Source organism: Rhinolophus ferrumequinum, chromosome 17 (assembly GCF_004115265.2).
Source record: "Rhinolophus ferrumequinum isolate MPI-CBG mRhiFer1 chromosome 17, mRhiFer1_v1.p, whole genome shotgun sequence".
Lineage (NCBI taxonomy): Eukaryota > Metazoa > Chordata > Mammalia > Chiroptera > Rhinolophidae > Rhinolophus > Rhinolophus ferrumequinum.
Window position 1 is genome coordinate 27,685,795 of NC_046300.1, and position 26,979 is coordinate 27,712,773.

A 26,979-nucleotide genomic window follows, 5' to 3' on the forward strand; every position below is an offset into this window, starting at 1 on the left:
AATGTAATAGAGAAATAAGTAAGAAAATTCCTTTACTCTCTAAGGAAAGGAAGTTAGACCAGTTAGAAAGCAGCCATGAAATACACGAGCACGCCCAGAGTTCACAACCCTTCAGGGGCGACATCCAAACTGCAGATAAGTGCTTTGGAGTCTTTCTCCCTGGAGAAAGCCAAAATATTTGTGTCATGCCTCAGTCGCAGGTGTTCGTTTCCTCAAGAAAGCACAGAAAATCAGGATGTGAGGATTTATGTATGAAGATTATACACTCAGCGAAAGCTCATCAGAATTACCCACGAAAGGCTCTACCTAACGCTTAGGATTTGTGTTAAATCACAAAGGAATTTCCAGTCCCTTTCTATCTGGAAACCATTTTTGTTGTTGTTTTGGACCCAACTTATTTTTAAAAATTAAAACGATCTTTCTTGAGACACAAGTTAGGTAATCTGGTAATACTAACTTAATAATAAAAACCTAGTTTCTCAACTAAAACAGGGTTTCATCCATCTTTGGTCCGAGAATATAATACCTCCTCTCTTTTCTTCACTAGCAGTTCTCAATGGCATGGGGAAGGAAGGCTCTAGCACGCATAGAAAGCCTTTTCATATTATAAAAGTTCTAACCTTCCCCGTCAAGTGCTACTCTAGGCAGAATGACACCCACAAAATAAACTGTCTCATCCCTGTCTTGCTGTCATTGCTCCATGACAAGTCATTAACTGCACACTCAGCCCCTCTCACCAGCAGCCAGACTCTTAGCTTAAATACGTGGTCCTCAGAAGGAAAAAAGCATTTCCAAGGTCAATGGTGCAACACTACAACTTCCTATTCCTTGACACATGGCCTTCATTTGAAAAACATTTAAACATTTACATGTTGGAGCTCTGGCAGGTGCAAGAAGCACGGCGCGCAACAGTATGTATATTGTACAAGAAACTAAGCGTAGAGGTACAGAGAGCATTCTGAAGGAGGCCTCTCGCTTCCTGTCCAGCCCTTTTCTTGGGACCCAGTTTACAAACAGTGAGGGGGCAGGCCTACTGTCGCCGAGGCAGGAGCCATTCACCAGTCGTGGAAAGGGTTGGACATCTGGGATGGAAAAAAGCAGCTACTTGAGTTCTCTTGCACCACTTCTGAGTAAATGGAAACTGCTCTGCACATTCCCCCCAGCCCCCTCTAGCTTCCTGGCAGCTGAATACACAAAACAAAGCACCACTCCCATTCTATGAGACTCAATGACACGCAGGTGGGAGGAGGGAGGGCTGAGGGAGCTGTAACTGCAGTCAACACAAATTCAAATAATGGATGGACTGCCCAGTACCCACAAGGACTTGAAAAGATGGCTGAGAAGGAGAGTCCCTTCCTGCTCCCTGGGATGTATCTCCTGTCAGTCCTGATTTTGTTACTGATGCAGGCTTTGGCATGAATTTACCAATCTCAAACCCCCACAGGAAACAAAGATCTGCAAGAGTGCTCCCTTACTTTGGGAAATGGGTGAGGATTAGAGTTCGTTTCTCAAGTGGCAGTTTGTCTTTTTCCTGTCTTGCTTGTTCCAGGAGTTGTCGTCTCATAACGGTGAAGACGGAGCGAAGCAGTGTTCTCCCAAACACCTGCGTGGTTTCATACCGAGGCAGGCTATCACAGAACTGTGGCACGTTGCAGTAACACAGCCACCTGTGACGAGATGAGACAAGCATCAGTATCTCGGAACCCCCAGATCATTTGAAATATCCAACTGGGGCTGCTCTCATACCATTAACCACAGCAGAGGAAAGTAGGGCTGCAGTGACAAACAGTGGTATCACGCACAACCAGCTGGTGAAACTTGGCAATTAGATTAGCTCGCCCTTATACAACCACTTGGGTCCAGTTCTGTGAAAATTGTTCCTTCCATTCTGTAGTATCGTGCAATGAGTCCTGAAGTCAAGACAGCCCTGGGATCCAAACCCTGTTTTGCCACTTAACTGGTTGCATGACATTGGGGATTTAATTATGTTCTTAAGTCTCCGTTTCCTTACTTGTAAAATGGCGACAGCAATAATACCTACTTCATTGGGTTGTTATGAGCATTATATGAGATATTACATAGAAAGTGCATAATGCAATTTGAGTTTCTGGCAGATCAATGATAGTTTAAATAAAAGAAGAAATTAATGGAAAAGCTAAGGAAGTCCCTTTTGTGAAAGAATCAGAATGCCACCATCTAGCACTTGACTTATGGGGGGGAAAATCACTTCACAAATCATGTAAACATCTAACCATTATGCTATACACCTGAAACTAATATAAAATATTAATGTCAACTGTAATTGAAATATAACAATAAATTTTAAAAAAGAATTCCACCATCTAGTCCTCTGAGCAAAATTTAAGGTTTCTTTAAAATGCCTACACAGCACTCAACATACCCTTGAAGCTTTGGTGGGAAGATAAAGATCTTCAAGACTTCAAAACTCAGTCAAAACGCAGGAAGTAATAAGGTCCACCATCTGTCGCTAGGTACATTTTCAGTGACTCAGACTCAGAGTCAAACATGCACTCCGGCATTGCACTAAGCTGGAGGAGTGCCCAGACCCAGAGGGAAACCAAGGGCTTTCTTGAGATCTGACCACAGTTCTGGGGTACACTGGCTATGTAGGGCATACAGTTTGGAAAGCTCGTTCAGCCCACAGAAGCTATTTTCAAAATCGACCCTCTTTCTTCTTGGTCTTCCAGAGCTCCAAGGTCTCAAATTCCCAGCCACATGAATTTACAGGGGGGGGGGGGGAACGGGTGGGGGGACGGCAGGGAGAGCAGCACCAAACCACAGAAGGCTCAGAAGCTTCACTGCACATATCCTTATTGCCAGGAAGCAGATACAAACATCCTCTTCCATGACAGGCCTGCTGTCTAAAAATTAAAACCTCTCTCCCTGTGTGTTTTCCTGATCTCCTTTAAAGTGGAGGGAAGGTCTCTCATGTGCCCAAGCAGCTATGGGAAGCTCCCCAGGAACTTTTAACCCCTTAACAAAGAGTGAAACAATATTCATTTATTCATGCTTATTGGCTTTTTTTTTTTTTTAAGGAGGACGCAGCTCACAGTGGCCCATGTGGGGATCAAACTGACAACCTTGGTGCTACCAGCACCACCCTCTAACCAACAGAGCTAACCAGCCACCCCGGCTTTTTTTTTTTTCCTTACTCTGTATTGCTTCGTATTTCCCCTGTGTGTGGTGGTGATGGCGTTTCATCTTTGGGAAAGAAAACTTTCATTAGCGTTAGTCCATCTGCCTAGATTCAAAATTAACCTTAAAATCCTGCTATTGTTTCTATTCTTCTCTCAAATTCTCTGTCGTAATAATTTACACCCAAATCTCATTTTATGACTCCATTACCAAAATGGGCATCTTAGATGTTATGCTGTATCTCGTCAGGTCAGAAACAACGCTCCTGGTGGCAGAAAAAGCTAGGAAGTGCATTTATTTTGTAATTCACAGGGCACTTCATGTAGAAGAGCATCACCTTCGAAGACCAATATTTGAGGAATGTTAGTCTGTGGCCACTTAATGAAATTAAGAGACTATCTGGAGCTGAAGGGAGGCCAGCTCCCAAGTCACTAATTATGAAACTACAAGTGAAAGAGTTAAACAGTCACAAACCTCAATCATCAGAAACGCAGTTTCATAAGACGTAGACTCTCACAAGGCTATTTGTAAGATTTCATATTAAAACATGTCCCATCTTGCACAATGGAAGATGTAAGGTTTTAACGATTCAGACCAGTACTGTCCAATAAAGCTATTTATGCTGATGGGACTGTGCTGGATGGATCAGCAGCCACCAGCCACATGTTAACTACTGAGCACGTGAAATGTGGCGAGTACAACCAAGGAACTTCAGTTTTAATGTTATTTCATTTTAATTAAACATTTACTTTTAAATGGACACAGTGTGAAGCATTTTTCCATTAAACACAACTTTGTTTTAGTAGGACTCCATTTAGCTTCAACCACGTAAAAGTTAGTGAATGAATTAAGATGTGCTGTAAGTGTAATTAATATACACTGGATTGGGAAGACTTAGTAACAAAAATAAAATAAAATAAAAATACAACATTAATAATTTTTCATATTGATTACACAATAAAATGATAATACTTTTATATACTGGGTAAAATTAAACATTAAAATGAATGTCCTAGGTCTATTTACATTTTCATACATGGCTACTAGAAAATTTTAAATTACATATATGGTTCACATTATGTATCTATTCGGCAGTGCTGAGTTTGAGTCTAAAGAATATTTCCATCTGTGAATGGGTCACAGATGACTGAGACTCTACTTAAGACTAATGTTAGTTCTGCTATAGCAATGGTAAGTTATAAATATTATCATAAAAATCATAAAATGTTATCCGAAAGTGCTCAATAGGTCATTTAATCTTCCCAGGATAGAGAAAGGCGGCATACATTGTTATTATCTAGTAAAATTTTTCAAAAAATAAGTTTCTTTACATTTCCTCAAGAATTTCTTATAGACCTCAGTTTATTATTAGTTTTGTTTTTATTTCCAAATTAATCTTATTTTATAAATCTGTAAAGTGCATGGTTTGATAATACAGAGACTGAATCAAAATGTGGTTTTTCGGTGCTATTTGAATAAAAATGACACACGGTCATTGCATGTAGTGAGATGGAAAGAAGAAAATGGGAATTTGTTTGCCTTGTCTCTGCACACACATTCCTTCAAAAACTTAACTGTAGAAAAAGATTTTATCTAAATGACTGGTTTCAGGTCTGCCAAAAAGAAGTGAAAGGCTAGTTCTTTCATTTTTGCATGCCTAATAGAGATGGCATGTGTGTGCAAGTTACTGATTGTTCAAATAACTCTCTCAGATTTCTTATAGTATTATGATGATTTGCAACCACCTTGCTTTTTTTCAAACATGAATAGAATTGGAGAGCTTGAGGTCAGAAGACCATGTCATCCTACTTACTTGCTGGAAAGTCCTAAGATTTTCAGGAATTAAGTGACCTCACCTAAACTAAAGGTCAGTTACTATAGAGTCCAGATTAGAAGCTATGTCTCCTATCCCCTAGTCCACTGTTCTTTCCATGCTTCCTGTTACTGTCCTAGACTCACATGCCTAATTATGAATTCTCAATAAGCATGGAGGCTGGCTATATTTCATCGAACAATGGTTACATAAAACAGTTTCACCAAAATCAACTCATTTATATATAACTTGCCCTGTATTTTGAAACATCTCCCCAATACAGGGTGACATTAACTTTCAAGTGTTCTTCACAACTCAGAATCTAATAAGATTAATTATTTGCCACTTTCCTTCAGCAAATTCTGTTGGTCAAATGTGTTTTAAGAGGTCATATTCCTCTGACACTTTATTATCAGGTTACTTCTTCATGGATTTATATTAGTGCACTATCATGAAATCAGGGAACTTCAAAAGATTTGTCCAGTTTTTTTCCTAAAACTAGTGATTTCTGGGGGATGTATATCTATAATGTATATTTAACACATACTTATATTAATTATTAATATTAAGTATGTTAACATTAATGTGTCAAACATTTTCAATATATAAAGTATTTATATTTTTCCTTTATTCAGAGCAGAGAGTGCAAGTTATTTAAGCAATTCTACTGTTCAATCTGCATTTAATTTCTTATTGGATAAAGCTTTAAAGGTTAGCTCTGTAATGAACATAATCATTTTACTAAGTCCAGTCTTTTCCACAGAGAATCCTATTTCACCCCATTTTTATGCTGATGTGTGCTCCAGAAGTTTTCGGCCCCTTTGTTCTAATCGCTACAACTGCTGTGAATTATATGCTGAACCAGCGTTACGGGTCCCGAGGCTCACTTACACATCAAGATAAAGTCTAGTGGTGCCTGCAGCCTGTAATATTACCCATTTTTGAGGAGATTAATATCAGTGAGACACCATGTTGCAGTGGTCTGTGGTTTTTAAATCCAAGTGGTTATGACAGTGAGGTTTTACTCTGAAACAATTACTGTTTCTCATAATTTTCACAGGTTGTTTCTACTTCCCTTTCTTCATCAACATGGCGTGATGGTGGGGAAGCAGGGGCGGTGTTGTCTACCTTCATTTCCTTATTTATTATTAACAGAGACTCTTGGTCTACATTCCACCTAGAAATCAGCAGGTTTCAGAACTCATCAAGGCATATTCATTTCAGTCTCTCAGCAGGTTTCTCTTCACCATTGTGCAACCCCACCCTTCTGCCGTCAGCTGTTGACTCAGGATGCTTGGCTGGAAAGGACTCTGATGCTGTCTTTCTACTCCTCATTATCTTAGTTTCTAAACAGATATTCCAATAATTACACGTTCATTCAACTGTCCATGCTCTAGCTTAAGCGTTCCAGGTTGGCAGTGACTGAGTTTTAGGGAAGAACGTGTGTAGGAGGGAAATGATAACTAGCACCTTCCCAGCACCTGCTGTGTGTGCCAGACACGACGCACAAACCACCTCAAGGAACACCCACAACATGCATGAGGCTTGGACAGAGGGAGAAACTGAAGGTCAAGGAGGTGAAGTAAGTGAGATGGTCTAAAGAACACAGAACTAGGGAGGGATGGAGCCACAATTCAAACCCATCGCTCATTCCAAAGCTCGATTTCTATTTTAACTACTCCTTAAGTATTCATACGTAGGTTCAACCCATTTCTTGGTAAATGCCGAGTGCTACATAGTACTTCTATTCTGCTTTCTAAAATACAGTAATATCTCCTATGCAACTTCACATTTAATTCTCCTTCTTGATGAAAATTTTTCCTCTGTTAAGAGTGACAAATATTTTCAGGGGTTTGGCTTTGTCAATCATTCACAGATGGGGTTAAAAGATACTTATTTTTGAGAGATTTATTATCTCAACTATTACTATAAACAACAGTTATCATATAGGAACTACTGCTAATGTAAAAGTCTGAAATGAAGCTGTAAAAAGGAGATACCATTTAAAAAACTGATTTTGAAGAAATCTGTAAATCCCTTAAAAGTCAGTAACTAAGAGAAAATACTTTAAAACTCAAATTGCATATACTGTAAAAGGGGTAGGAGAAGAAACGGGGCTTTTCCTCATGAAATCAGGACAGTGATCAGAGAGGAAAGCTTATCTTAAACTATACACACTTCTACATGTCCCTAGGTTATTATAGAAAATAACCTGTGTACAAGTGGTCTTTACAGGCTCTCAAAATACACTGCCTACTTTAAATCAGAAAGATGTGTGTGTACACACACACACACACACACACACTCATAATACCCCCTGAAGCAAGCTTGATGTGCCTACAAAACATATGGGTAAACTATTAAAAAGATAAATAGAATGGATAGTCCTAGTCACTTTCTCACTTAAATGAAAATAAATGTAGGTCATTCTAGTTTGTATGGGCGATGTTTAAGATTTTTAAAGTCAATTTTATTATTCTGCAGTTCATAAGCAATAAATATAAATTCCCACTTTGGAAAAAAATATATGTGCAACCCAAGAATATTTGCAGTTTGATGTCCAGGGAAACGGTTAGGTAAATTATGACACATCAACTCAACAGACTGTGATGTAACCAGTAAAATGTTTGATATGATGTTAAGTGGAGGGGACAAAAAAGAATGCAAATTCTGTTACTTTCTTTCATTCTAACTAATGTAAAATATTCACTGAAAGGGGTGAAGACTGGAAGACAATATGTATAATGATTTTAGTTCCATCATGGTGCTGGGAAACTAGGGTGATCTTCCTGTTTTTTAAAAAATGTTTTAACACTATTATATTTGTGGTCATTGTTTTCTTTTTTTTTAATGAGTGAGGTCTTTATATCATAATTACAGAATCATGGTGTAATTATGTAGATCAGTGATGTTCAACAGAAATACAATGTAAGCTACATATGGAATTTAAAATGTTCCAGTCATCAAAAAAGTAAAAACAGGTAAAATTACTGTACTTTACTGAATCTAATATATCCAAAATATTATCATTTTAACATGTAATCAACATAAAAAAACTATTAATGAAATATTTTGCATTCTTTTCTTTTGTACAATCTTAGAAATCTGAACTAATACTAGCCACATTTCAAGTATTCAACAGCCACATGTGGCTAGGACTTATCACACTGGATAGTACAGGTCTCCCTCACTCCCCAAAACATCATATTTGTGAAAAGTACTAATATTAACACGAAGGAGTCTGGAGAGTTAAATTATAGAGACGTTCTCTCTGAATTGACGGAGTCGCCATGATAACTGGGCAACCCTCTGCTTACAGAGACAAGTAGCAACTTTATTGCCTGCAACGTGCTCTATGGGGCCAAAGGGAAGAACTGTTCACATGATTACCTTGTGTAGTTTTCTTTGTACCCAGAAATATCCTCACTGGGAGAGCGCAGTCTTCGTTGAGATGGTGCTTCCAGATGCCAATAGTTGATGCGATTTAGGAACATTTTTGCCAACTCAACGATTGTTTGCCTTTCTTTGGATGGCAGGTGACTAAATTTGTACTGTACAAAGTTATTCACACCCTTAAAAGAAGGGAAGGTAGTTTAGTCATGTAGCTATGCAATCACACTCATTCTGAATACCCACACAGTTGGCACCATTAGTGGCTTATTAGCAAAAGAACCGCCATTTTTCTAGTCACAAAAATCTCTTCCTTTCCCCTATTAGAAAATAGAAATGCCCAGAGGGAATCATGCCTCAGATCATAGTGGATGAAAAGTGACAAGACAGAGAGGCTGTGAGTTGCGAGTCTAAGCCTGCTGCAATTCTGAAGCTTTAAAGAGAAAATCAAAATCACAGACTAAAAAGGTCAAAACCCCTTAAATAATAAAGTATGACTATTTTGCAAAATAATGATTGCTGTACTATCTACACAGTAGCTTACATATAATGAGGTTCTTGAATAAATATTATGTTTTTACATTAGCAAATTGTAATCAGAAAGCTACTAGCATGGCTTCTGCTGAACTTACACTCCATTAGAATTTAAATTCTTTACTATTACTCTCAGCTTCAGCAAGCTCACCAAAAAAAGAAAAAGTTCTTATTCCAAATTATGAGCTTTTGAAAGAATCTGTGAATTAATTTAATCTTTCTGCATAACTCTCCCATCTAATCTAATTTCCAGTAAATGAACAATGAATTCTTACTTAATAGGGTTTACAGACAAAATAAAATTTCTTCTGCTGAACACAGATAAAACTTCACTATTTGCAAGGACTCTGATATCATGTCTTCTGTAATCATTCTCATCAAGAAACTCAGTCAAGAGTACCTGAGATTTATTCAGCCCCACAATGATAAGCTAAAAAGGGATGTTGATGAGATACTGACAACATCTAACAGAAAAAGTCTATACACGTCAACAGATTCCCCAGTAAGTCGGCTTCTTTCCAGGAATCATAATGGAGCAAGAAGTCAATTTTCAGATACAAAATCTCATTTCTTTTTTGTGTTTTTGCTGGACTTACAACGTTTTTCACACTGCTACTGAATTCCCTCACCTCAATAGGCTTTTTCAAACAGTGCCAAACAAAAGGACAAAGACTTAATTTTAAAACATCAACACCAAGAAAAGTACATTTCATGCCTTCTTACGAACTACATGTTCTACTTATTTTTTTCTTTCTCAAATACACAATGAATTCTGAGTATACAGCAATGCTAAAAGACATAAACTAGATCATTTAGTATATTAAGTATTCACTTTTGAACTAAAAGGTCCAAGACAATTTCTACAGACTTGGTAAGGAGGACAGAAGAAAGATGTTTACAGAGACGTAAAAGGAAGTTTAGAAGGTTTGTTCAGCCTTAAAGCAAGAGAAAAAGGGCTTCTCTTTTTTCTTTTTACCTGTTCAATACTAGGTTTTTCAAAAGGGGGTTTCTTCTCCAAAGAGCCTTCAACCACAGGTTTTCCTCTTTGCAAAATAGACTTTCTCAAGAGCTGCAAAGAAATCATTTAAAAAAAAAAATCAATCAATATCTTCCTTTCTCTCTCTCTCTCTCTCTCTCTCTCTCTCTCTCTCACACACACACACACACACAGCCTTTTGAAGGGAGGTCACCATATTCTATTTATCTCAACTACATGTAAATAAATCCTTAAATCAATAAGGACTGACTGCCAGTGTGCCTACCAGGTAACCCAAGTTTGCCCTCAGCCCATAACCAGAGCTGTGAGGAACTAGACAACTTTCACCTTCTGGGCAGCCTAGTGCACCCAGCAGTGACCACCAGACCCCTATCCTACTCACTTTCCCCTCTCCCTGCTCTGTTTCTGGCTTTCCACTGACCCTGAGGCCTGGGATCCACTGTGCACACTTTGCACGTACCCATGTAGACCAGTGCAGGTGTGCTGACACTCTAGAGAGTGTTATTCAAGCCCCTGAAAGGCAAGAGTTCCATTGTGCATAAATGAGGTGGGGAGTGGGGTGGGCGGGGTGCCATCTGTAAGCAGCTGCGTTTCATATGCACAATCTAGGGCCCGGGCTCTTTGGGAAGGAATTTTGCAGGGCTCTCAATTGGCAACTTTCACTGTTGCGGTCTTTTTCATTTCCTCTCCATCCACAGAATGCAGGCCAAGTGTCTGGCATCTCAATACCCACAAAACAAAACACTGCTCTTAATCCCTGCCACTGGGATTTGAAGCCCTCAAAGAGCAAATATCAGAGAAAAAAAGAGAACACAGAGCCAATAATCAGGACCTAATAAATTTAATATTGAAATTCTTTACCATCAATCTTTGCTTGAATCTTCTGTAACCTTTGTATGTGGGCCAGCTGACATAGGACCCTGTTACTTTTTTCCCTCCTTTCTCCACTGACTACCTTTTCAATAGAAACAAAACATGGCAACCATTCTTCCAGGAGTTAATGGAGATATGTTAATGACCCCCCAAGGTTGAAGAAAACCATGTGTCCCCAACTGGGTGTGTCTTGCAAGGGCCTTGGTTCCCTCTAGGGGTGTCATGTCCCGTGGTGTTATCAGCACGGGACATTTGTTGATCCTGTCAATGTATTATGCCCATCTTCACAAAAAGAAGTAAATCACTGTATGTGATCCTAAGGATAAAGATTAATCATAAAATATAAATACAAATAATTCTGGTGGCCTAGTTTTTTTACCCAGTTAAAATAAGACCATTTGGGAACTTGACCCATTGGAGGTTTCAATTTGGAGATAAACTGATGGATTAGGGAGATGTGGGATCTCAGATCCTTCATCCACAAAAAGATGGAGCTGGGATAAGTAAGCATACAAAAAAAGTTAGGAATAGCAGCAAGCATTTGCTTCCTTACTTTTGACAGGTACTCTTCATAGTTCTTTGCATGTATTGTCTCATTTAATACTCGTAGCAACCTTTTGAGGTAGGTGCTATTATTGTCAGTATTTTACAGATACGGAAACGGGAAATAACTTGCCCAGGGTCACATTTAGTAAGTGATAAAGCTGGATTCAAACCCAGATAGTTGGGCACCAGAGACACATTTACAGGCAGTAGGATACAGGGAGCTTTTAGAAAGCAGCTTTTCACTGAGTGTATTTTTAACATCTAAGCCTGAAGTATTTTAAATGCTACTAAAATGTATACTTCATTTTAATTCAATTATTGAGACATAGGAGACACAGGAACTGAACTGCTTTCTAAAAACTAAGGAATGGATGATTTAGAACTGATTTGCCCAAAGAATGATTTTGCGGGGAGGGAACAGGGACAGTGCTGACTATTTTGGATTTCTTTCCCGGAGCAAATTTATTTGCAATGTTAGAGATAAGGTAGATAAAAGAGAGAGAAAATGTACTTCAGAGCAGAGCAGTGCTTTCTGGCCTATATGGCTGGTTATAAACAGAATCAAGAGGAGGCTAACAGGATGGAAACCTTGACACCACCTTTACTTCCAACAGGGTGGAGGGGGACTGCCAGGGCGCTTAGTTCCAAGACAAATAATAGCTGCAGTCATGCAGATGTTGTTTTTCTTCAACTAAGATCTTTTTCCAAAGAAGCTCTAAAAAGTATGAACCTGCCAGGGTTCAATCTGGATGACTCAGGCCTCACAACCATGTCAACAAGTTGTCACCTGGAGTAGCGCAGTGCCTGTTAATGGCTGTGTAGAATTCAGTTGTTCATATTCTCTTCTCTTTCTCTCTCTCTCGCTCTCTCACTGTGTGTGTGTGTGTGTGTGTATATGTGTCTTCTTCATTCTCTTTCTGCCCTCCATTAACCATTTTAGAGTTACTATCACATGACCCCCAAAGTTTAAAAATATACTTCTCCCTCCCACTCCTATCATACCCTATTTACCCCCCAAAAATACAATTTTTTTAAGTTAATAAAAAGGGAGATGGGGAAATTATGTACCACATAAATTCTGACCCCCCCCCCAAAAAAAAGAAAGAAAAAAAAAAACTATAGGAATCGGGCCCAAAATTTGCACCCAGATTCCTAGCAGCCAAAGCCAAAGAGGGGACACAATGGAAAACTGCTCTATCCTTGTCGTACAAAAGGAAGCACGCGCTCATTGGAAGAGGCAAACCTTTCCTAGCTGTAAGCTGAGTGGAGTGTTTTGCTTTTTGTTTTTGTTTTTAAAGATCCGTATAAGGGTCACACACTATAACGTAATTAGCAGTGCCCTCAATAGCAGGATGTTTTTGTTTTTTTTTTTTCATTATTCCTTCTGTCAGCCTCCTTTGTGAATCTATTTTTGGAAACCTGAAGTTCTTCTATGGGTTCCCACCACTAAGTTTCCCGCTCACACCTGTCAGGCGTCACTCCCATCAGAAGCTCGGGCAGATGTACATCCGTGGAATGGGAGGTCACATGACCCAAACGGAGCTGAGGTAGAGCTAGTTATGGGGACTGGTAGCAATAATCAGTGACTGGTGTCAATGAGACACAGGGAACAGTGGTTACGATGCCAAAACAAATTAGGAAATTCTCGATTCCTCCCCCTTGAAGTGTAAGAGTCAAGGCCCTGGCACCGCCACCCCCCAAGCACAACTCCTCCCACCCCCTCCCCCTTGCTCACTGGGCTCCACCAGCTGGCCTCCTTGCGGTTCCCACATCACATCAAGCTCACTTGCTGCACAGCCCAGATGCCTATTCTTTCTGGCGCCTGGCAGGCTCTTCCTGCAGCCCTCCTCAGGGATGGCTCCTGTCACCCCCCTCTCCAGTTTCTGCTCAACTGTCTGTCATCTCCTCAGAGAAGCCTTTCCTAACTGCCTTCCTCATTACCACGTCCCCCCACCCACTACCATCCCTGCCATTCTGATTCCACTTACCCTACTTTGTTTGTCTTCACAGCACTTAGCACCACCTGCAAATATATTATTTACTTGTTGGTTGTCTGCCTCTTCTAATGAAATGTAAACTCCATGAAGGCACAGATCTATCCCTCATGCCTACATGAGTGCCATGCACGGAGCAGGTGTGCAAGAAATATTTCTGGATGGATGAATGGATGGGTGCATGGAAAGAAATCCGTAAGCATAAGCAAGTAAAGGTATTCAACTCTGCAAACAAGTATGAAGGCTCTCAAAGACAGTGATGTGTTCAACATACGGTGCGTCATTTTAGAGACTCCCTCATGAAGAAACGCATGCTTCGGCAAACGCTGAGGGCAGACATACCATGAGCTGAGAGCCTGCCCACCCGTGCCCTGGAGTACAAACACTGAGCACATCTGAACAATGAGAGAAAGAAGAAAAGCCTTTTAAAATGTTAAAATCGCACCTTGAAAAGGTAGAAATAGACTTGTTTAGTATCTGCATCCTCTTCCTTGTGGACACAGGTGAAGAGATATTCCACATCCAGCACTATTCCCAGGAGTCTGTTCATTTCTTCTTCTGACACATTCTCCAAGTGGGAAACATGAGCAGCTTAAGACAAAGACCCAAGGAACATATGTGGAAGGTTAGTTGGAAATCGCAAACATTCTCAATTTCAAAATGGAAGGTTTTCTCTCACAAACCTTCCGGAACACCAACCCATTAGATTGTATTGTAAATAGAGGAAATTTCTGAACCCCTGTAAGATTTAAGTCTTCCTCACAGAACTGACTTATAATTAAGAGATTGCCACATTGTTGAGCCTTAGCGTCTCCATCCAACACCAAAAATGGACCAGTAGCTCATGTATTCTAATACTAATGTATAATTTAACATCCAGAACTTGTTGGCACCAAGTCGGGTCGCGACAGCATTAAACTTTTATATGTTTCCATAGAGGCAAATTCTCTACCACGTCAAGAGGGTTCTGTGGTCTCCAGGATTTATGGGTCTGCGGTTCAGCGGGGCATAAAACCAAGCTCCCGAAAAGTTTAGCTCTAGTTACTGTGAAAAGCTCGGTTAGCCAAGAATAGCATATTAGTATAAAGGCTGAATGAAGGCCCTAATCTCAGCCTTTTTGAGACACGCTGATACCTCAATGTCTCTGTAGCCAAGTTCCTATTGGAGCTTGAGATCCAACATCCTCCATGGTCAAGCCCCCAAACCCACTTTTCCTACCTTTGTTCTACTGTCTTACTATAGTTAAGTAACCTATCCATTCACCTTCTTCTCCCCCATGTTCCTGTGCTCTCTTCTACCTATATCCAGTCCATTTTTCAAGGTTATCTCATTTAATCCTCAAACAATCCCAAGAAGGAGGTATTAATAATCCCATTTTACATCTGAGGAAACTGAGGCTCAGAGAGACTGAATGCTGTTTCATCCAACGTCGCTCAGTCAACAAGGAAGAATCAGGGTCTGAACATGAAGACTATTTGACCCAAATTCTAATGTACCCACAAACACTTTTTTTTTAATGATTGGTTGATGCACTTCCTTTCTCACTTGAAAAGGACTGTCTAGGTAAGCCAACCAATAGCCAACCACCCACCAGCCCACGAGCTCCTCTGGGCCGGGATCATGTCTCAATTCTGTATCCCCAGCACCTAGGTATCACTATGCTTGCTGCATAACGGGAGACAGCACTTGCAGAGCGATCCTCTTAGGGGTAGGTAGCTCTTGGTGACTGGCTTAAAAAGGCTTGAACACACAAGTGCTTGAGACGGTCTTTAAAGAAAGACTAAAATGTGTACAAGAGTGAGAAGCTTTTCCTTGCCTTTTTAAAGGGAGATGGAACTGTAGGTTATTGAGGAATACTTGCTAGGTGTCAGCATGGGTCAGTCTACTCCAGAAACCACCGTGCTCTTGTCATTAAACCACGAAGCTCAATCAGGAGCCTGGGAGAGAAAATGCTGCTGGTACCCTATACATATTCCTTTCCTACCACTTCAGGGCACACCGCCAGGCTTCCAGCTACCAGCAGCTCCACTATTCCATATTAGGCCTTTTCCTGTCACTCTACTCTGCTCTGCCACCCACCTGCCCCTCAAGAGCAGCCTTCAACCAAAGACTACCTACCCCGTGGGTGGAATAACTGTAAGGTAAGTGTGCTACACCCGCTTCCCCATTTCCCTCCATAGAATGAAGCACCAGTTCATTCTGGGAAGTGGCTGGGTAACTCACCCTTTATGGACCACCTTTTTTTTTTCCTCCTCAGGTCGCTTTTCCACTCCTTATTTTATTCCCAAATAAATTACTTGCATTCAAATCCCTGCCTTGCAGTCTGCTTCTGAGGGAGCTCAAACTAAGGTAAATCTGATCAAAAGCAATTTCAGAGTTAAGAGGATTAAAAAACAAGAGAGTGGGCCTTCCAAAGGTCCATGAGGAAGCCAGGTCAATGGGGTTAAAATTAGAGGTGCAGAGGCCACCCAGGTTAAATTTCTTTCTAATTCAGAAAAGTAATGGAAAGGCAGAGTCATGGGACCCTCGTGATGAGTGTGCATGTGCACACACTTACAGGTGCATGCGTGTGCACCCCTAGAGAGCATTTTTAAAAGGTAAGAGGGAGGAAGGAAATTTGGTGCTCTGTCTACCTTGGGTATTATACAATAAATCTAATGACAAATCTAAACCTGAAAATGCCAACAATGTATTACACTATCAAATGGAAAAGGAGTAATTGACTAAACTGCTGCTAAGAGCATAAATACCTTACACATCACAGAAAAATTACAAATACGTTTGTGTAAACACCAAAATTAATATCCAAATCTATTACTTCACACGTGGCTATACAATATGTAGCTTCACCACTTTCTAAAAGATGCCTGAAATTTGACTTCCTTTTAAGTAGTACATTTGCCAGGTCATTTTTTTTTTTCTGAAAACTGTGCAAAATTGTCCTTGAGGTCAGTTTGAAGCCTTTGGGAGACAGCCCTCATTCTGGAGACAATTGGGTCAAGATTTTTATGTCACTTATTTACGGAAATAATTTAAGACTATTTTTACCTTGCAATGTTTTCATCTCTTTCCAGTGATGAGCTATGAAAGCCATCAGTCTACAAGATAACATAAAGTCCTTCTGATTCTCCATAATATGAAACACTCTACCTACCATATCGTGGGTTTAACTCATAGAGGAACATGCCATTATTTATTGTTGAAACCAGGGGCTCATTTTTTTTTTTTAACCCACAAAACACTTTACCCAAATGAATTCTTAATCAGCATTAGAAAGAGTTGCTCTGAAACAGAGGTGTGAACTCCTATTTTCAGAAAGCTGGAGGGAGAGGGGCATCTCCTTCCCTTGTTGGAGCTCCATGGTTTCAAAAACCGCTGGCTGGAACCATCTTCTCACACATTGTTAAAAGGAGACCAGATAAAAATTAAAATGCTTAAGAAGCGAGACCTGAGAAGGTTAATTTCCCTCTGACTCTGCCCATGAGGAAATCCGTGATCTCTCTTCAAAGCTCTGTGTGTAACCCAAAGTACAAAGGAATAAGGAGCTGGACATGGGGTGAAATGTAAACGAAACAGCAAGCTTCCCAGAAAGGAGGAAGGGCGAGGCTCCGCTGGACAAACGAGGGTAACTGTTACAGCAGAGGAGGGTATCTTTTCCTCTGAGAATGAAGGAAAGATAGGGCCGGGGTGGAAGGGGACATACAGTGGCAGAAGGACGACACCGTATGGAAAGGGTTAAGCTTCCGAGAATGGATAGGGTAAGGGAAGATCAGATGAAACTAGAGAGAGTGAGCCACTTGCCTGAGAAGGAAAAAAGAAGGTCTGGACAAGTTGCTGGAGGGGGGGCAGAGAGAGGAAAAATAAAAACCCTTTCCTGTGATAAGAAAGGCAGACACGGGCAGTTATAACTACACTATAAATACTTAGTCTTTGGGCTGTCATGTTCCCACAGTCTCCCACTATGGGCTCCTTTTGACCAAGACTCCATTTTAGTCTCTGAGCATCTCTCGGTGTTTCCCTCTCATCAAATCCCCAAGTCAGCGCAACTCTCCTCACGCTCAGATCTTCCCCACACCCCACCTCACAGCCTTCCCATCCCAACATCATGGGTGAACCACCATCATGGCAAACTGGACTCTAGGATTAAAATTCATGGCCCTTCTCAAAATGGTGACTCCCTCTTGCCAGCCCCGTTTCTGCCAAGGGGCCAACATTCATTCCTTCATTATTCTCTACCTTCCACTTATTACCAGTCACCAGATTCAGCGGAGTTTCCTCACCTTGTCTCAGAGTCATCACTTTTCCCCATTCTTAACTTTGTGGTCACTGGGATCTCAAGCCTACAGTACCAAAACAGCCCCCGGACTATTCTTTCCACTGCCATGGTAGTCTTCCCAAAATACCACTGCCCCCAACATTGTCCCACATCTGAAGGCTGCTCCTGACTCTTTGTGACTGCTGATCAGGACTTGCTTAGATAGGATCTACTCAGGAGCCCACAACCAACACCAAGCCTTGTCAAACTTCACTGCAAAGTTAAACCATTTACTGTACGGATAATCAACTCACATTTAACCCAAAAGGGTCACTCATTATTGAAAGAAACCCTCCTCTTAATCTTTTTTAAGAGCTTTTCTGATGTAAATAAGTTCCATTCAATTATTTAAAAGTATGTTTTCTTAAAGAGATATGCCTCTATTATTTACAAATGTATGGGTTTAGAACAGGCCCCTCCCCCTAAAAGTTGCTCTTTGACATGTGAATTATTTTGAGCTGAAGGCAATCAAGACCCTGTGGGCTCAGGAGAAAACTTCTTCCTCTCACTTACAGAATTTAAATTAGGGGCCTTGCCCATAATGAGAGTTATCGCTAGAAATAACTTTTTTTAACCTATCTGTAGGGCAGGGCAAACGACTAATTACTGAACAACTGCTCTTCTTATTGTCCTATGATCTTCCTCCCCTCTGAAGCCCCAGGTGCCTTCTCAGAATGTCATATATACCTCATTTTCCCTTTCTGTCTTGGAACCTCTCAGGCATATAGGGTCTCTGACTCTCTCGTGTACTCATATGTGGGGTTCCCATGCATACTCATATAATTAAATTTGGTTCTTTTCTCTTGTTAATATGGCTCGTATCGATTTAATTATTAGAAAATTAAAATACCAGCTGAAAGAACCTAGGATGGTGGAGAAGACTTTCTTCCTCCCCATGTAAATCTGCAAGTATATTATTAATTTTTTCAAAATAAGATGAAATAAAAATCTGTAAACTCCAATGCACAAATCAATAGCAATTAATCTGCCACAGAACTCATAACACTAAGTCATTGTTACTTAAGGCTTTGATATATGCTCCCTAATCCCCGCTCCATACAGTTTGCATCAATGCACACTATACCAGCAGTGTGACAGAATACCCCTCTCCCCACTCTTGCCAACAGTGGAGAATCAGTCTCAGTAACTTCCTCAATGTTTCAAAAAATTAATGTGATCCCCCACTGTTCTGATTTGCATTCACTGGGATGCCCTTGGAATTGTTTGTTTGTCACGTTCCTGGCTATCTGTATTTGTTCTGCCTATTCATGTCCTCTGCCTGCTTTTTTAGGATGTTGGTCTTTTTCTTCTTGCCTTGAAAGAGCTTTATTGTCTGTCATATTCATTGCCAATGCTCCTGGATTTTGTTGGGGTTTTTTGGTTGGTTTAGTTGTATAGGAATTTTAAATTTTTTAGAAAGCCAAATCTATGGCTGGCATTTCTTTAAGGTCTTGCTGGCAAAGGTCTTTCCTACAGAAACGAAAGAAAAATGTATTTTCTTCCAGTTCTTCAAAAGGTTTGTTTTTAAAATTTAAAACATCCTTCCACCAAAATGTCAAAGTCATAAAAGACCAAAAAAAAAAAAAAAAAAAGGCTGAGGAACTGTTCCAGGTTAGGAGACTAAAGAGACCTGCTGTGATATTGTGATACAAAAGAACAAATACATATTTGGTCTTCATTCCCTTTCCTGGCACAGTGTTTCAAACACTGGTGGAATTTCACAAGTAATGAGAGCAAGAAAGGTGAAAGGAGTGTCTTTTGTTATTGGTAACAAGTCCCTTTCAACCGTGCCTGAGTTTATGCTAATGAGGTGACTTTTGGAAACCCCTCAGGATGGGAGGCTGGTTGCCGGAGGAACCAAACAACTGATTAGAGAGTTGGAATTTTCAGCCCATCCACTCCACCTCCAGAAGGGGGAGGGTCTAGAGGTTGAGTTAATCACTAGTAGACAATGATTTAATCAAATGTGCCTTCGTAATAAAGCCTCCATAAAAACCCTCACTGAAGGGGTTCAGAGAGCTTCAGGGTTAGTGAATATGTGGGGGTGCTGGGAGGGGACACATTTGGAGAGGCACAGAAGCTCCATGTCCCTCTTCGCCCATACCTTGCTCTATGCGTCTCTTCCATCTGGCTGTTCTGAGTTGCATACTTTCCTAACAAACTGGTCATCCATCTAGTAAGTAAACTGTTCTCCTGAGTTCTGTGAGCCACTCTAGAAAATTACCGAACTTGAGGAGGGGTCATAGGAACCTCCAATTTACAGCGGGTCAGTCAGAAGCCCAGATAACAACTTGGATTTGCAACTGGCATCTGAAGTGAGGAGAAGGAGAGAGACTGAGCCCTTAACCTGTGGGGTCTGTGTACTACCTTCAGGCAGTTAACGTTAGAATTGAGTTAAATCGTAGGACATCCACTCAGTGTCCACTGGAGAGCTGAAGAATTGCTTGGTGTGGAAAAACCCACACAGCTGATGTCAGAACTTTTGAGTGTGAGTAGCGTAGGCAAACTGTGTCTTCCTTCCATATAACAACTAAATACATATGTGATTCCAGACTAGATGCTTAATGAGAGGAAAATATGCTACTGATAAAACTGGGTCAACTGATAAAACTGGAATCAAACAGTAGATTAAAGTATTACACATTAATGTTAAAATTTAATGCAGTTGGTAACTGACCTGAGGTTATATAAAAGAATATCCTTACTTTTAGGAAATACATACTTAAGTATTTAGAGGAAAGGGGTCATGATGTCTATGCAACTTATTCTCACATAGTCCAGGAAAAACAAATATATACATACAAATACACACACATATACAGACAGACTCATATACATACCATATATATAAGCCTGTCTGTGTATGTGTGTATTTGTATGTACTGGGGGGGTGCCCAAAAAATGTATACACATGACTTGTATTCATCTTTTGTTATCAGTATATATTGAGTATTACAATTTTAATACCGTTTTATTCCTTTCTTAAAATGTGTATATATATTTTTGGGCACCCGCTGTATACATGAGAACAAGTGACAAAGCCAATAGGGAAAAGTATTAGCCATAAGTAAATCTAGGGAAAAAATATACTGGATAGTCTTCATTACTATTCTCATGACTTTTCTGTAAGTCTGAAATTATTTCCAAATTAAAAAAAAAAAATTTGAAGTCTTCCTTCCACCTGGAATTTGAGTCAAATGTAAACTATCCTTCTTTCATTTCAAATAGTCTTCCAAAACCCTGGTACGAAGCATCGATAAAGGTACTCAAAAATGGCCAACCCTTGACTGGAGGGAAAAGCTCACTCCTCCCAGTCGGTCTTGTGTGGAGGATGAGGAAGCGACAGGAAGGTGTGAGTGAGTCCGAGGACTGGGGGGGGCTTTTCTGTCTTTACATCTCTCTAGGAGGGTGTACCTTGGCACCTCTCCGTGCTGTGTCAGACTTGCAAATACCCAGGGTGCCACCGAGTCAACCACCAAAAGCCTACTGCCAAGAACCATGGTGCAGCTGTTGCCTTGCTGGGAACAGGAAGTACATTGTCACGGTGTGCTGTGCCCCTCCCTAAGCTCTGGCTCCATGTATCACTGGCATGCACTTCTCTTGAGGACAGCTTGCCAGGCCTCACAGGCCCTGCAGGGTGAACAGGCAGCAGCTGGGCAGGCAGCTAACATGTCTCTGCTCCTTGTGACTGGAAAGCAAACGGCACTACATTCATAGGATTTGAAATCTGTTTTTCATAAGCTGTTCAAATACGTTTTTCGTTCATGGGAATTTGAGGTCAAGGCAAAAAGAGGTAAAACAAATTCCCTCAATGAAACCTTCTGCACTATGTGCAAAAGGCTTCTAGTTTAAAAAAATGGTTTCATCTTTTGTAATCTCAACTCTGGAATGGAGAAAAAGAGGAATTGAAGATCAAAAGCCCTTTAGATGAGTGCAGTCCAATGGAAATACAATGCAAGCCACCTACGTCCATTTAAACATTCTAGCAGCCACTTTAAAAAAAGGTAAAAGATATAGGTGAAATTTTATCAATACATCTTATTTAACCTAATTATTTATATATATGTACATATATATCAGATTATTCATTTCAACATGTATTCAATATAAAAAATTACTAACATTTAACATTCTTTTGTCATACTAACTCTTCAACACCTGTCTGCATTTTCTACTTGCAGCACATTTCAGTTCTAGCTAGTACATTTCCAGTGCCCAGCAGCCACACGTGGCTAGTGGCTACTGTGTTGGCCAGTGCAGTATAGAGGACAAACTAGGAAAGCTCCTCTGCAAATAAATGCAACCAGCCACCTGTTTAGTATTACTGAATTTAATGAATATTTATCAATGAAGAAATAAACCCAAGGAGCTAACCATATTAGGAACTAGAGAAAAAGTCAGGCATTCGTCTCAGTCCAATATAGAAAACCAACGAGGGTATAGACAATTACAGTCATCCAAGAAGGAACATTGCATTAAAAAATAATAATAATAATAATAAAAATAAATAAAAAAACAAAAACAGACTATCTGAAGGAAAAAAAAAAAGAAGGAACATTGTAATCGAGCTCCAAGAAGGCCTTTATTCTCTCTAACAAGTTCTATAGTAGTAGAATCTTGAAGGTGAGTAGGATTCCCCTGGCTGAAGATAAAGGAAAGGCATTGCAGGTGGTGTGAGCCTCCACATCTGAAGCAGAGGTGGGGGAAAGTGCAAAGAACTTCAGAGAGGACATAGGGCGGGGGAGTGGGGAGCAAAGCTAGACAGTGGAGGCCTGAAGGATCCCTCACACTGAGCTAACATCGGACTTCATTCTGAGAATGGGAAGCTCAGAGAGGTTAAGCAGGAGAATGTGATCAGATTAGATCGCTACTTCCTTGGGAAGTTGGGCACACAAGAATGGAGAGAGGTTCTCCAGGTGCTGGTGCAGAAACAGCCAAATACAGAGAACAAGCCTGAATTGGGGCAGTGCTTGAGGGAAACTCACGGAAGGAAAATCAACAGGACTTCATGACTAGAGGAAGGTAGGGAAAAGCGACGTATACCAAGCAGGAAAAATATTAACAGGTTTATTATCCCCTTAATTCCTGCTGTACCAGGCTCACAGCTCCTGACAACTCTGAAACCTGTGTATAAAAGGCGGTATTAGGAGAACAGAGGACACCCAGCCAAGAGAAATATGCTGACTCAGGTGGCTGTGTCAGTGTGCTGGCTGAGTACCAGGTCATTTGGCTTCTGCACAGTACACACGTAAATGGGAACCAGGGGGTGATTAAGTGGCAGAGGTCTATGCAAATGTGATAAGGCCAAAGAAAAGGAGTTGGACCACATGATCTGCCTATGATCTAAATGTTTAAAACAGTCCATGAGAAAAATAGCAGCAGTCCCTTCATACTTGATACTATTCAAGAAATAAGGTCCGGTGTAATCAATGCTAGCTAATCAATGCTAGCTCTTCACTTTCCTTGGAAAGTTTCTACTGTAAATAAGCAAGTAAGCAAGCAGAAGTAACCATAATAATAAAGAATTGCAATTTCCACTCTTGTAATGTTATCATATCTGTGTATATATAATGTGTATATTAAAAATACATATATCATATATATATTTGTATATGTCAGAAAAAACTGATGGCACTGAAAAATAATCAAAATCCTACATAAAACTGTAAAAAACTTACCACTAGTCAAATTTAGTAATCAGTAAGTTCTGGTACAGTTCACAACAATGGACCCAAAAAAATCACAATAAAAATCCAACTGTTTTGATCACAAGGGTGTGTTTACTCCTTTCCTGGTCATAAAAGCAGGTTGTTAGTTAAACAAGCAGTCGCAAAAGAAGTTTTTATTAATAATAAAAATAAGGAGAAATATTTGGGCCAACTGAAATGCTTTGTTGAAATCTTTGGTCAAATTTTTGTAAATGAATTTAACTGTACCAATCCCAAATGTCAAATAATTTCAGAAAATGAACTAGAATATTCTAGGCCAGCACTATGCACTAGAAATACAACATAAGCCATATATGTATTTTAGGTTTAAAACCCAGGTGAAATTAATTGTAATAAATTTTATTGACACAATATATCCAAAATATTTCAGCATGTAATCAATATTAATACGGTATCTGTTTTTTTCCATACTAAGGTTTCAAAATCTCACATGTATTTTACACTACAGCACATCTCAATTTGGAGTGGCTACATTTCAAGTGCTCATTAGCCACATGTATCAAGCAGCTATAACATTAGACAGTAGGTCTAAACTAACCATTTCATTCTGTGGATGAAGACAATGAACTACAAAGAGGTTAAGGGACTTGGTAAACTGATGAGCCAGGCCTAGAATTCTTATTTCCTAACTCCCAGTTGAATGGTCTTTCCACCTGATCTGACTGTCGTCAGTCCTGTGTTTTGTACCCAAGAGACACAGAAGAGTATCAAATGATGGAAGGCCAAGGACTCCTGGGATGGAAGTAACTGTCAGGAGACCACATGAAACCAGAGCTCACTGTCAAAAGAACATGTACGGCTGAGCCAAAAGATGCTCAACAAGTCAATAGAATAGACATCATCTCAATGGATAAGTCTGAATGTTTTATTTTGACAAATCCAGCAGTGTTACATATTGACACATGTATATGATTACTGGTAACTAAGTTAACCATGCTCAGAACAGTAACTGTGAAAACAGACCAGCAGACCCAAATTGAAAAGTACTGGAGAACTCAGGCTTGAATGAAGCTTGACAGAATTCCTTAGACCCCAATCTCTACTTTGTTGGAAATCCTTAAAATGTAATCTGCATGAAAGACGCTGGAACTTGCTTAAAATACTCTGGCAAATAAAATGGGGGGGGGAGTGGCAAATATTAATAATTGTTAAAGCCACGTGATGGGTAGAAGGTGGTTTATTAAACTATTCTTTCCACTTTACATATATTTGAAACTTTCTATAATAAAAAGTTTTTTAAAGGGGGTGCGGGGGCAGGTGGGTACTAGACTAGTCAGGGGGATCACTTCTTAAATTACATAAACGTCTAACCACTATGTGCACACAAAATAATACTGAATGTCTAAAATAAATAAATAAATAAAGTGTAAAAAGAGAATAGAAAAAAATAATATACATGAACAAAATAACATGATAGTGGTTAAGAAATGTTTGAAATCATATTTCAAAACATTTATCTTAGGGGCTGGCCCGGTGGCTCAGGCGGTTAGAGCTCCATGCTCCTAACTCCGAAGGCTGCCGGTTCGATTCCCACATGGGCCAGTAGGCTCTCAACCACAAGGTTGCCAGTTCAATTCCTCCAGTCCCATGAGGGATGGTGGGCTGTGCCCCCTGCAACTAGCAACGGCAACTGGACCTGGAGCTGAGCTGCGCCCTCTACAAGTAAGACTGAGAGGACAACAACTTGAAGCTGAACGGCACCCTCCACAACTAAGATTGAAAGGACAACAACTTGACTTGGAAAACAGGCCTGGAAGTACACACTGTTCCCCAATAAAGTCCTGTTCCCCTTCCCCAATAAAAACCTAAAAAAAAAAAAAAAAAAAAAAACATGTATCTTAGTTACCCAGTAATTAAGATAAGTTTTGGAATAGAAAATAGATTTTAGTATTTAGCGAATTTACTTGAAATGCTCGTAACTTTTCTCCCTTTTAGTATCGCCTTAAATGTTTAATAAACGTAATTTGACATTTCAATAAATAAATAAATAAAGGGGGGTGAAGGGACAGGTGGGAGCAAGCGTAATCTCTGAAAAAAATGGTTCTCAACAGCCTTGATACTAAGACATCATGGCATTCTGGAAATAATTCCAAGAGTACTTGAAAAGGTGCAGACATTTCAATTTTTAAAAAGCAGACTGAAGAGGGATTGAGGGGGAAAGAGGGAGAAAAGAAGGGAAAAAATATTTTTAAAACACCTATAAACCCCCAAACCCTGAGAAAATCGCTGTCAGAAACTCTATAAATACATCCTTCCTGATCTTTTTCTGTTTATACATCTTAAAATATGCCATATATTCTGAGCTAAGAAAATGAGATTATACTCCTGATGCTGTTCTTGCATTTGGGAATGATTAACTTCCATGTAGTTCTCCGTGAAGGTGACACGCCGAGAGGTTGGGCATGTGACAGGCCAATCAGATCCCCTTCTCGGGGGATTTAAATCCTGAATCAACACTCACAGGGACAGAGGCCATTAAAACAGATTCATCGGGCGGCCCTGTCCCGGACAGAAGGCCCATGCATTCCTGCAGCTGATCCTCAGATCAGACTGAAACCGGGTTTCCATTTGTTTTCAGTTTCTGAGAGCTACCAGTACCCTTCTTATAAACACAGTTTTCTTAGTTAAACTACACAGAATTCATATCTGTTGTTCGAACTGAAAGAACCAGAAGAGTAGGTAATACTAACAACAAGAAGAGCTCATAATAATGCATGGATTTGCCAGGCACTGTTCTAAAATTTTTTACATGTGTTATTTCATTTCATCCTCACAAAAATCCTAAGAGGTAGATACTATTAACGCCATTTTTGAATGGAGAAAACTGAGGTGCAGGCAGATTAAATAAGACGCTCCAACTCTGAGCTACCAGTTGTAGAGCCAGGATTTGAACTTGGGCTGGCAGGTACTGTGATTCCTAAATTATAAAACCTCCAATTAAGCTGCTTTATGACCTGCTTTTTCATATGAAGTATCTTTCCATGTTGGAAAACGTATCTTTTTTAATGGCCATATTAAATTTCATAACGTAGATTTTCATAATTCAACCAATTATCTCTTACATTGGGAAGTTTAAAAGGAGTTTCCAGTTTTTTTAATGTCATGAATAAGTAAGTCTATAATAAATGTTCTATTAGCTCATTTGAAGGCACTTAACTTCTATATAATGTTAAATTTTTGGCATAGATTTGCCAGATCAACGGTAGGTACCTTCTTTCCCCATTCTTGATTATGTATTGTCAAATAAAGGTATATGTTTTCAAAGCCTGTTAAGAAATATAAAAGGGAAGAAAGTTGGCTTTTCTTTGTAAAAGGCTGTTTCTGCCTTTGGGTATTCATGTGTGTTTACATGCTCAGAATGGAGACATTCTGCTCAGCTAAGAAGGCTCTGTTTTTAAATGTTAATTGATGTAGGATAATTGGATTTTCCCAATCAATACCCAATACAGTTCAAGCCCAGTGCTTAAGGAGTGCTTGCCCCTTTTATTGCATCGTATTTCCTGAGGCAATCATAAAGGGATCAAGTGTGAAAAAAGTAACTTACAAGCAAAGGTGTTTCTGTAACTTTCAAAATCTTTGCCTTACACTGGCTGCTTCAAAAATGAGAACTTACATTACTTTACATACCAGTT

At 39.9% G+C, this 26,979-nt stretch overlaps 1 protein-coding gene across 1 annotated transcript in view; it reads right to left on the minus strand.

Moving 5' to 3' along the window:
* KAT2B (lysine acetyltransferase 2B) overlaps positions 1-26,979 on the minus strand; it is a 91,719-nt gene that overhangs the window by 33,240 nt on the left and 31,500 nt on the right. Inside the window, exons 3-6 of the mRNA XM_033132557.1 lie at positions 13,749-13,894; positions 9,870-9,962; positions 8,360-8,541; positions 1,476-1,667 (exon numbers count right to left, since the gene is read on the minus strand). Coding sequence (XP_032988448.1) covers positions 1,476-1,667; positions 8,360-8,541; positions 9,870-9,962; positions 13,749-13,894 — 613 coding nt within the window. The remainder of the gene's footprint in view (positions 1-1,475; positions 1,668-8,359; positions 8,542-9,869; positions 9,963-13,748; positions 13,895-26,979) is intronic.